This window comes from Elephantulus edwardii, unplaced genomic scaffold, assembly GCF_000299155.1.
Source record: "Elephantulus edwardii isolate Elephantulus edwardi_28Jun2011 unplaced genomic scaffold, EleEdw1.0 scaffold00140, whole genome shotgun sequence".
Taxonomy (NCBI): domain Eukaryota; kingdom Metazoa; phylum Chordata; class Mammalia; order Macroscelidea; family Macroscelididae; genus Elephantulus; species Elephantulus edwardii.
Window position 1 is genome coordinate 7,473,338 of NW_006399890.1, and position 12,477 is coordinate 7,485,814.

A 12,477-nucleotide genomic window follows, 5' to 3' on the forward strand; every position below is an offset into this window, starting at 1 on the left:
GGTTGTAGCTTTTCCAGGATACTGGGAAGACTGTTTATGTTGTGGATTAGGACTTCTAGTGTTGTTCCTAGCTTTCCTGTAATGAATTTCATAGTCCTTGGTTTTAGTCCTAGGTCCATGATCCACCTTGAGTTGGTTTTTGTGTATGGAGTGAGGTGTGGGTCTTGCTTGAGGACTCTAGAACCCTTAATTGTACCAATATTGTAATTGTGCACAGACTAAAGAACAGTATTTTGAACATGTTATCAGAAAGAACTAATCCCTGGAGATAACAAAAAACTTGAAGGTCAGTGATAAAGTTGAGTGTCAGTGATTTCAGCTAGAAGGATTACTACAGTGGCTGCAACAACAGACTCGCGTTTACTATCTGTTGTGAGGATGACACACAACTGAGCAGTCCCTGATTCTGTTGTTGACAGGGTCACTCTGAGTCAGAAATGACCATACAGACTCTAAAATAATGACTGATTTCATATTGCTAATGTTTATTCATATAGGTTCAAAAGGTATGCAGAACATACTATTTGGGAGGCTGGGCTCTATGAGGAGAAGTGTGGCATCAGGATTGGTGGAAGATCTATCAACAATCTGAGTTATGCGGATGACACAACCCTTCTTGCTGAAACTGAGCAGGACCTAAGGAGCTTGCCGCAAAGGGTCAAGGACTGCAGGCTTCAAAGTGTATTGAGGCTCAATATAAAGAAGACAAAGATTCTCACCACTGGACCAATTGGCAGCATCAGGATGGACGGTGAAGAGATTGAGATTGTTAAGAACTTTAGTCTGCTTGACTCCACAGTCAACACTCTTGGCACCAGCAGCCAGGAAATCAAAAGACGTCTTGCGAGGGGAAAGTCTGCTGTTAGGGACCTGTCCAAAGTGCTGAAGAGCAGTGGTGTCACTCTGGAGACTAAGATGCGCCTGATACAGGCCGTGGTCTTTGTAATCACTTGTTATGCATCACAGAGTTGGACAATGACTAGGGAAAAATAGAAGGAAAATTGATGCCTTTGAGCTGTGGTGCTGGAGAAGAGTATTGAATGTAGCATGGACTGCCAAGAAAACAAACAGATTCATCCTGGAGAGGATTAAACCAGGCTATTCCTTGGAGGCAAGGATTCTGGGGCTTCGCCTGACATACTTTGGACATGTTGTAATGAGGGACAGTTCCTTAGAGAGGGACATTATGCTTGGAATGGTGGAGGGACGGTGCAGGAGGGGAAGACCCTCTATGAGGTGGATTGATTCAGTGACTGGGGTAATTGGGATGGGTGTGTCAGAGGCAGTCCGATTGGCACAGGATAGAGCAGGGCTTAGGGCAGTTGTACATAGGGTCGCTATGAGTTGCAGACGACTCAACAGCACATAACAACGACAATGTTTATGCAGAATTTGGTACTTTCTCCTGTACTGTATTTACTCTGATTCTTACCCTCTCAGTTAGCTGAGGTTGTTTTTGTAGTTATGTGCTGCCAAGTCACCTGTGACCCATAGTGACTCTATGTACAGCAGTTCTGAACCCCATCCTGTCCTGAGGCAGTCTCACTAATTCCGACACACCAACCCCATTGCCCTAGTTACTGTACCAATTCATCTTATCAGAGGTCTTTATCTCCTGTGCTGTCCCTTCACCCTTCCAAGCATGATGTCCTTCTCCAAGGACCAATCTCTCCTGGCCGTGTGCCTAAAATATGTGAGACGGAGCTTAAAAATCCTAGCCTCCGAGAAGAAACTTGGTTTCACCCTCTCCAAGACAGACTTATTTGTTTTCTTGGCAGTCCATGGTATGTTCAAGATTCTTCTCAATTACCACAATTTGAAAGCATTGATTCTTCTTCTGTATTCTTTGTCCAGCTTTCTGACACATAACAAGTAATTGCTAGGACCATGGCCTGGATTAGGTGCATCTTAGTCTCTAGACTGATATCATTGCTTTTCAGCACTCTGGAGAAGTCCCTGATGGCAGATTTTCTGAATGCAATTTGTCCTTTGATTTCCTGACTGCTAGTGTTTAAGAGTATTGATTGTGGAGCCAAGCAAGCTGTAACAGTTAACAACCTCAGTCTCTTCTCTGTCTCTCATGGTGCTGGCAATTGGCCTAGTGGTGAGAATCTGTCTCCTTGATGTTGAGATTCAGTCCATTTTGAGAATTACAGTCCTTGACCACTGCAGCAAATGCTTCAGGTCTTCAGAGTAAAATGATCTTCTCAAATCTCACAGATGGCATATGGTGCTGAAGTTCTCTGTAATATGGTTATTACAGAAGCCTTGTTTACTGATTTATTTCTATTAGGGTTCTGTGTGTTCCAGTGTTCCGCATTTAGGGATTTGCCAGTTTCATAAAATTTCTATTTCAGTGTAATTTGTCTCTGTTTAAAGATTGCCTTGTTATCATACCTCCTACATTGCTTTCTGATCCTGTGGCCTTTATCCTCTAGTGCCACCTTCTCTCTCTCTCTCTCTGTTTTTTGTTTGTTTGTTTGTTTTTCTGATGGGCAACATCATGATAAATGGCAACAAGATTGAAACTGTCAACAGCTTCATTTTACTTGTGTCCACAATCAACATTCTTGACACCAGCAGTCAAGAAATCAAAAGATACATTGCATTGGGGAAAGTCTGCAGTCAGGGACCTCTTCAAAGTACTGAGGAGCAAATGATGTCAGTTTGAAGACTAATGTGTGCCTAATTCAAACTAGGATCTTCTCAGTAACTTTTTATGTGCCTGCAAGATGGAAAATGAGTAAGGATTACAGAAGAAAAATTGATGCCTTTAAACCGTGGTGTTGAAGACAAGTGCTGAAGATCCACAGACTGCTAGAAAAACAAGAAGTTGCTGCCAGAGTGTTCCAGAAGGCAAGGGTGCCGAAGCTTTATCTCACATACTTTGAGCATGTTGCATGAAGGGAGTATTCCTGGGAAAAGGATTTCATGCTAGGAAAGAAGGTCACTGAAAGAAAACAAGGCCCTCCCTGAGATGGATTGACACAGTGATGGCAGCAGTGGGCTTGAGTATGTCACAGATGATGAAGATGGCACAGATAGGACAGGGTTCTGATCTGTTCATAGGGTCAGTCATATTCAACTTTATGGCCCATTGGCAACACCACCACCACCTTTTCTCCTTAGCTTAATTCTAGTCTTTATTTTGTAGCCTTTAAATGTTTTTGGTTTTGGGTTGTTTTTGGGTTTGTTTTGTTTTTTTGTTTGTTTGTTTGAACATCTTTTATCTGTAATTGATACCAGCTCTTCATAGACTGGTCTACAGACAGCCCTGGACCGCCTATCACAATGAGAAAGGATTGAGATTGTAATTGGTTTTCTCTTACTTGGATCCACAACCAACACACTTGGAACCAGCAGTGAAGAACTGAAAAGATGTGTTGCATTGGGAAATCTGCTGCCAAGACCTCTCCAAAGTGCTAAGGAGCAGTGATGTCCGTTTAAAGATTAAGGTGCATATGATCCAAGCCATGGTCTTTTCAGGTACTTGCTCTGTACCTGAAAGCTGCACAGAGACTAAGGATGGCAGAAGAATTAATGCCTTTGAGTTGTAATTATGTGCCTGAAAGCCGGACAGTGAGTAATTAGTGCTTTTGAGTTGTGGTAAAGAGGACTGAATGTCCCATAGACTGTCAAAAGGGCAAGCAAATATGTCTTGGAGAAGGTACAAACAGGGTGCTTCTTGGAGGCAAGAATGGTGAAGCTTCCTCTCTTATTGCTTTGGATATCTTAGGAGGGAGCCAGTCTGAAAAATGGACAGCCTGCTTGGAAAGCTGGAAGTTCATTTTTGATTGATTGATTGATTGATTGAGAGTGTGTGTGTGTACTGTCAAATCAAATCTGACTGGTATGGGAGGAGATTGCCCCTTTTTCTCCAGCAGAGCAGCTGGTGGATTTGAACCGCATGCCTCTGGGATATCAGTGCAGCTTCTTGCCACTAGGCCACCAGAGCTTCTTTGAAGGTTCATTGTTAAGATGACCCTTAACAAATGGGTTGATACAGTAACTGTTAACAGTAGCTTCAGATATATCAGAAGTGATGAAGATGACACAGTATAAGGGCAGGTTTTGGATCTATTGTTCAGAGTTTCCGTAAGTTGTAATTGACTCAACAGCACATAATAACAACAACAACATACTGACTTATCTACATGTATTTCTTTATGTTTAAACTTAAGTCCCATTATAAAGCAGAAATAGATTAGAAAAGACCATTGTCATTTAAGATTGAACACTTACAGGACAATGTCCAAAAAGCACAAATGAGTTAGAACTGTGTTCTGTGAAAAGAGGACATTAAAATGAAAAACATTATTGTTAAAACTAGAGAGAATGTGTATGTACTGATCAGTAGGTGAAAAGACCATGTTCAGGAATGATTACATTTACCAGTGGGTGTGGCTTAACTTAGACCATAAGAAAGCCAGATGTAGATGCTGGAACAAAGTATAAAAAGGTTGCAATAAGAAATAGACATGGAGGAAATGTACAACAAATGAATGGAAGTCCAACTTCTTTATAAACTTTCATTAAAATCTCAAAAGAAAATCCCCTGAAGTCTTCTTAGATGAGACATTGTAAGAAATAGCATTAATCAATTACAATTGATGTTATAAAAGGACGTGTAAATGAATTATTGAATATGAATTTTAAAATATCTAATTCCTATTAAAAACCCCAAATAAATGTTTTTAAAAACCACAAATAATACTTTAGCTTAAGTATTAAAAATGGTCTGCCTTGAGTATTATATGCTTTTTTAGAAATTATCTATATGGGATCAAACTAATAACAACTTAAAAAGATTATATAGGAAACTTAGGAGGTCTGGAGTTCATGTTAATGAGGGAGGAAAACCCAGAAAAGGCAGATGAAAATGACTACACACATCAGGGTCACTAAACAGGAGATGTAGCAGCTGCTGAATTGGTGTATGTTGGGCTGTGCATGTTCTCAACAGCAGAATTAATAAAATAAAGATAAAAATGATAGTAAAAGTCTGGTCAGGAAATAGAAGGTTAATAAGGAAAAAACTGTATTGTAAAGAGGAATACAGGTCTTTATTAATTTTAGTATTATTATTAAGGGAAAAACTATTGTAAAGAGGAATACAGGTCTTTTATTAATTTTAGTATTATAACTTTATGCTATAATTGGTGTCATGTTTAAAAGGACTTTAAAATTAACTACAGTGTAACTTTTATGCTTTATAGATTTGAATATGGAGGCCCAGAGACTTATGTGACTAGTCATGCACCTAGAAAAAAGGTCAAGATGATACTAAAATTCCAATCTAGTATTCTGTTTTTATGGCTTTAGAAATTGTTGTTAGATGCCTTTGAGTTGTGTGTGACCCATAGTGATGCTATGAACAACAGAGCTGAACCTCATCCTTCCTGTGCCATCCGTGTACTTCTGGTACACTAGGGCCCATTGCTGTAGTCACAGTGTCAGTCTACCTTGAGGGTCTTCTTTGCTGACCCTCTGTCTTTCTGAGCATCTTGTCCCATTCTAAGGAATAGCCCTCCTAGCAACATACCCGAAGTATATAAGACCAAGCTATGTCATCTTTCCCTCCAAAGAGCACTCTGGCTGCACCTTCTTCAAGACATAGTTGTTCTTCTTACAGTACCTGGGGTGTTCAGTACTCTTCTTCAACAGCACAGCTAAAGGCATCAATTCTTCTGTCATCCTTATTCATTGTCCAGTGTCAGATACATAGCAAGTAATCTGAACGACCATGGCCTGAATCAGACATGCTTTAGTCTTTAAACTGACATCATTATTCCAATAATTTGGAGAGGTCCTTGACTGCCGACTTTCCCAGTGCAATACTTCTGATTTCCTGACTGCTGGTACCAAGGATATTTGATTGTGGATCCAAGAAAGATGAAGTTGTTGACAGGACTATTTCTCTATCTGTCATGATGTTGCTTATTGGTCCAGTGGTGAAAAGTTTTGTATTCTTGATGCTGAGATGCAGTCCATATTGAAGGCTGTAGTCTTTGATCTTCTGAAAAAGTGCTTCAGGTCCTCCTCACTTTCAGCATACAAGGTTGTGTCATCTGTGTAACGCAAATTATTGATGAGTCTTTCTCTGATCTTGATGCCACATTCTTTTTCACAGTGCCCAGCTTCTTGAATAATTTACTCAGCATATGAGTGAATAGGTATGGAGAGAGAATACAACCCTGATGCACTCCCTTCTTAATTTTAAACCATGAAGTATTCCCTTGCTTGGCTTGTGCAATGGCATTTTGGTGTACATATAGGTTTTGCAGAAGAACAATTAAGTGCTCTGGGATTCCTATTCTTCTCAGTGTTAGCTGTAACTTGTTATGATCCACACAGTCAAATGCCTTTTCGTAATCAATAAAGCATAAATAGACATCTTTCTAGTATTCTTGATTTATTCAGCCAGGATCCATCTGACATTAGCAGTTGATATCCCTGATGCCATGGCCTCTTCTAAATCCTGATTGAACTTCTAGCAGTTCCCTACCTATGTCCTGTTCTGGATAGAACATTTCTTAATGATCTTCAGCAGTATTTTGCTTGTATGTCATATTATGGATATTGTTTGATAGTTTAGACATTCTGTTGGATTACTTTTCTTGGAAATGGGAACAAATATGGACCTCTTCCAATGCATTGACTAGACAGTTGTCCTCCAAATTTTCTGCCATAGATTGTTGAGTGCATCTAGGGCTGCATCTATTAATTGAAGCAAATCAATTGGTATCCCATCAATTCTAGGGGCCTTATTTTTGCCAGTGTCTTCAATGCACCTTCTACTTCCTCCTTCATTGCCATTGGTTCCTGCTTATATAGTATATCCTGAAATTATTCTTCATTTCTTTCAATGCATCTTCCTTCCTTTTCTAAAATTCTATGAGAATATTTTGAACACACCATTGAGTTTATAGGATTAAAAAAATAACTATCCTTATGCCGACCACCTGGATCAGCTCCTACTTACTACCTAATGGTTTGAGCATTGGGCTGCTATTTGAAAGATCAGCATTTTGAACTCACCAGCCACTCCACAGGACAAAAAAGAAGCAATCTCCTTCTGTTAGAAACTCAGTGGAGGGTCACTACAGTTGGAATTGATTTGATGATATTAGATTGGGTTTAATTTAATCCTACCGTATCTACTCCCCATCTCATGTTAATTTAACAAATCTCGAACTTTGAACAGTTTCTTCTATGTATTTCATTATGTGTTTCATAAGTGGAAGGAGTCTCCTTTTGAAAAGTAACATGACTGGGCTGTGGTTAGTGCACTGAATGTAATGATCTATTTATTAGTATGATTAATAAAATAATAAGAGTGATGCTTCATATGAGATATTTTCAGCGATGGCATATAGTCCAGTTAACAATAATTCTTTAATATTGTCACATATCCAGTCTGTTTTCAAATTTCCTTTTACAGCTTGCTGGTTCTTGCCACTGTGCCTTTACCTATGCTGCTCCCTTTGGAGGCAGTGTTTGTTTTCATGCCTAAAATATAAAACGATCCATCCACTGATTACCTTCCCTTTCCCCTTGCCATTTATTCCTTCGACTGTGTCTTATTTTTGTAAAATATTTTTCCACTTGCAGCATATAGTATGAACTGAACTCTTTTATGCCTTACGAGTTTCTGTGTGTGCTGTCTTCTTGTCTGAAACAAACTTTAAATTTTTTTTTCTTCCTGGCTCCCTGATCTAACTGTCCCTGTTATAATCTTTGACTGTATCCTTTACTTTTCTTAATAAATGGACTATAATTTGTAGTTATATACTTATTCTGTTATTAGCCTGTTTTCTGTCTTTTTAGTGCTAGAAACTCTCTGTAGTGAGGTAGCTTTGTTTAGTTTACCACATTACCTAGTGCCTGTCTGTGTGTCTGGCATGCACCGAACCCCTGCCGCTCCCTGACTCCTAGAAGTCGTCCTTTGGGCTGCAAATACTGTAAATTTTTATGGGAAAAGACTTCACATCTTTTTTTCCACAGGGCCACTGGTGGGTTCGTACTGTGGGTTACAGTTGTCTGCCTGATATGTTATGCACTACATCACCAATCATAGGTAGCCACTAAATCGATACTGGCACGTGCAGTAAAATGTCTATTGCACTGTAAATGTATATTTTTATTAAGGTCAAAATAATAATATTCCTATTCATAGAACAATAATATTCCTATTCATAGAATAAGCTTAAATAATTATGTCTGAAAATAACACTTCAAAGTCTGCCATTTAAGAGAAAAAGCTAAGCAACTAGAAAATTTTCTAAATTTCATGCATTTTGATTATTAAAGTATGGTGAGATCTAAAGTTTTTATAAAGTGTCAAATTAGTCTTGTCTGTGAGTAAAGGTTAAATATTTTCCATTATTTAATATTTCTATTGTTTTAGATACTCAGGATGATGAAGTTGCTGAAAGTGTTTATAGAGATAGGAAGAGGTGGTTACCTTTGGAACACACTGTGGAACTGACAGAAGAGACATTTAACTCTACAGTAATGACCTCTGAGAGCATAGTGCTCTTCTATGCTGCTTGTGAGTATGAGCATTTAGAGGTGGCTGTGAGTCACAGCCGTCCTGAAGGCACCTTACATAATGAATCTATATGGACATTTAAAGTAGATATATTTTATTTTTGCATTTTATATATTACATGTTTATGTTATAAAATAATAACTTTCCATATGCCCCAGGTTGACTACAGAAATTCCACCTGATACAGGACTTTTAAAAAAATTATCTAGCTCTAATTTAAAAATTGGAAGTCAGTGATTACATGTTTAGCTAAATCATTTTGAAAAATGATGTTATATTTTGAAATAATTTTGAAAAATGATTGTAGTTCATTGGTAGAATTTTCAGCTGTCATGTAAAACCCTCGATTCTCAGGCAGTGGACTTCATGTGCAACCAGTTGTCCATTTTTCCAGGCTTGTGTGTGGCTATGATGCTGAAAAGTCTCAGGGAAACTTGCAGGCTAAAGTGGATTAGGAAGAAAAGTCTGACAACCCGCTTCCAAAGTGCAGCCAGTGAAAAAACTTATGCATCAAAATGTATCATGTTGCCGATAGGTCTGATTTGCAGCCGATTACAGGCATGGTTTAGGATGGGGCAGTGCCTTGCACTATTATATATAGACTCACAGTAAGTCGGGGACCAGCTCAGTGACAGCAAAGCACAGAACCACTGTCCCATGGATTATCTTCAAGTGATAGTTTTTCGATTCTATTTTTTGTTATATAAGTTAGTTTCATTTTGAACCATTTATATCCTTTTGGAAAAATATTGAGCATTAGTTATATGCTAGGATACCTTGTTTAAAGAAGTAGCAATTTTGGAAAAACCTCATAAATTCATCATTTATTAGATAAAAGCATCCATGCTTTAAAGCTATGCATATTATAAGATCTATTGATTTGTTTTATTTTAATGTAGGGGAAGCAGTATCCATGGCATTTCTGCAATCATACATTGATGTGGCAATTAAATTGAAAGGTATTGTATGCATAATTATTTTTACGGTTCCGAACCGTAGATATTTTTAAAGTGTTATAGAGTGTAAAGATCTAGAAATCCACTAAGTGTTTCAAGCTTTTATGGTTGCATCTCCAAGATGAATTTAATGACCTAAGAGTCTTAAAAATACTCAGAAGTATTTCCTTTGTCTCCATGAGCCAGACTATAGTAAAGAGAGAGTTCTTGTATCAAATGCTATCGCTACACAGTCAACCCGATAAGTAGCCATTTTGGCCAGATCTTCTCATTTAGCTCTAATTTAGTATATGCCTATTCTGTGTCAGTTACCATTTGCTTCTAGAAATGAAAAAATAAGACCCAATATTAGTAAAATTGTATAATTAGCTCCTCACAGATGAGGATATTTCTCAGTAGTCTTTGCTAGGATGACGTCATTGGCATTTTAAGGTAATGTCAATTCTTGTTTGATTTGTCTTTTTTCCCCCTTTTTTATTTGCCTCAAAATTACGTTTCATAAAATAAATTTCAAGTATCCAACCATATTTTATCTAACTTTCGATTATTCCATTACATTGTGGTGTGGTGCCATCAAGTTGAACGGGATTCATGTGACCCTGTAAACAACAGATCTGAATCCTGGAGCATTCTGGCTGTTTCTTCTCCAATACATATATGTTTGTTCTTTGGCAGTCCATGGTATATCCAGTACTCTTTTCCAACACCAAAACTCAAAGACATCAGTTCTTGTGTCAGCCTTATCCATTGTCCAGCCCTCAGATGCACAACAAGTGATTGAAATCACCATGGTCTGAATCAGGTGTACCTTAGTCCTCAAACTAGCATCATTGCTCCTTAATAGTTTGGAGAGATCTCTTAATGCAGTATAGGGATGATTAAGTCTTTAGATACTATAATCCTGAATCATTTTCAAGCCTTTTCTTTTAGAGCAATTCTTACTATCTTTTAGATTATCCTTTATGGATCCATTTAAGTTCCTTCTTTTGTGTTCTCTGGTTTGATTGGCAAGTTAGTAGAAGAAGGGGGAAAGGGTGAAAATATTAACCATAATGGAATAGTAATTGGATAATATCCTTGAATAATTGTGGTAAGAAGTTGCCCTGCCAGGCCATTTGTTTTGAATCCACTAGCTGTTCTGCAGGAGAAAAAGAGACAATCTTCTCCTGTGTAAATTACTGCCTCAGACAACCCATTGGAGGTTTAGCCATGAGTCAGTTTGGACAACAGTATATAATCACCATCACCACCTTCAGTTGTAAAATTAATTCTGTTTTCCTTGTCCCAGCTTATCAATTTGGCATTATGTTAAAAATACTTTATTATCTACTAAAGCTCAAACAACATAATTGTCTTTTTGCTGTCAAAGTGTTGAATCCACTTCCTAAATAATATGCCTCCTGAAACTCTATGAACTTTGATAAATGTCAATAGTTGTAGAGGGGCTTCAGGCCTTTTGTTCATGGGGTCGCTATGAGTCGTGCTCAACTTGAAGACCATCAACAACAACAACATGTTAAAAAGAATTTGTTTTCTACTAATGCTCAAACAATATAGTTATCTTTTTGTTGTGGAAGTGTTGAACTTTTCTATACATTTCAGATATTAGTCCCTTGTCAGTTAATATCATTGTCAAACTTTTTTCCTCAAAATCTTTAGGTTCTCTTTTTATTATTTTGGAGAAGTCTTTGATGTCCTGGGTCTTCTGAAAAATTTAATCCTTATGTGCATTCTTCAGTATATTTTTTTATGGATAACAATCCTTCCAATAATTAGTTATCAGATAATTGCACTATTTTGTAACTTCAAAGGATTTAATGTTAAAATACTTAGTAGAGGTAACTTAGTATATGTGAAGTCTGTCTCATAACTTTTTAAATTTGGAAAATACTCTAATGTTTTGGCAGTTAAAGCTGTAATCTGTGCTTTATGTTTCATTTCTTGAGGGGGGAAAAAGCCCTTTAAAAATAATAGTCCAGAATGATGATGATTATTTTACTTAGACACAAGGTGGCAGCAATGTCAAGTTTTTATATTTACATAGTGCCTCTCTAAGAAGAAACAGTGAAAGTTATATACAACTGTTCAGGTCTTTCGTTCATAGGGTCGCTGTGGGTCATCTACAGCTTGACAGCACTTGACAACAACAACATTGTTGTTGAATACCATCGAGTAAGAACAGACCCATACTTGACCCTCCTGCAGATTTTCTGAGGCAGTTAATTGCACGGAGGAGATTGCTCATCCTTCTCCCACGGAGCAGCTGGAGGATTTACACTGCATACCTTTTGGGATTACAGCACAGCTTCTTACCATTAGGCCATTAGGATCCCTATTTTAATTTACGGCTTTATTATACAAGAAAGAAAAAAAATTAAATCAATAATTTCAACATAAGTAGACTTTCAACATTTAATGATACCTCTGTTTCCAATTCTAAAGATAGCACTAAAGTTTTCAACTTGGACTTCAGGGACAAAGAAGAAATAAACATTTTTTAGCAGTGAAAAAGATGTGAGTGCTTTTGAAGGAAAAGAACAATTTGTAATAGTACTAAATTCCATAATTGTTTGGCAGTATATAATATTGCATTTTATATTAACAGTCATCATTAAATATGTATTGACTAAATTTTTAAAATAAAGGATAAGAGAGCTTTGTAGAGAAGTCATTTAGTATGTCTGTTTTGGAAGGAAATAAGTATTTCTCTATGTTTATAAAAAAGTAATACTCAAGTTTTAATACTCCTTAGTATGAAAATTTTGAATGAGTTTAGGAAAGAAGTATACATTCTGCACATTTCCGTTTAGTACACATAATTTTACAGACCTTATAGTACCATATCTACCTTATGGTAGACCCTATCTCCATATATTTTCAATCTATATTCTGCTGAAGATCATCCAAAAACGATTAGAACAGCACATCAGCAGAGAACTGCCGGAAGTCCAGGCTGGGTTTAGAAGGGGT

General features: G+C 37.5%; 1 protein-coding gene across 1 annotated transcript in view; it reads left to right on the forward strand.

The window, feature by feature from the left end:
• Nucleotides 1-12,477, forward strand: part of TXNDC16 (thioredoxin domain containing 16) — a 118,787-nt gene that overhangs the window by 76,384 nt on the left and 29,926 nt on the right. The window contains 2 exon segments of the mRNA XM_006894373.1: nucleotides 8,408-8,551; nucleotides 9,451-9,510. Coding sequence (XP_006894435.1) covers nucleotides 8,408-8,551; nucleotides 9,451-9,510 — 204 coding nt within the window.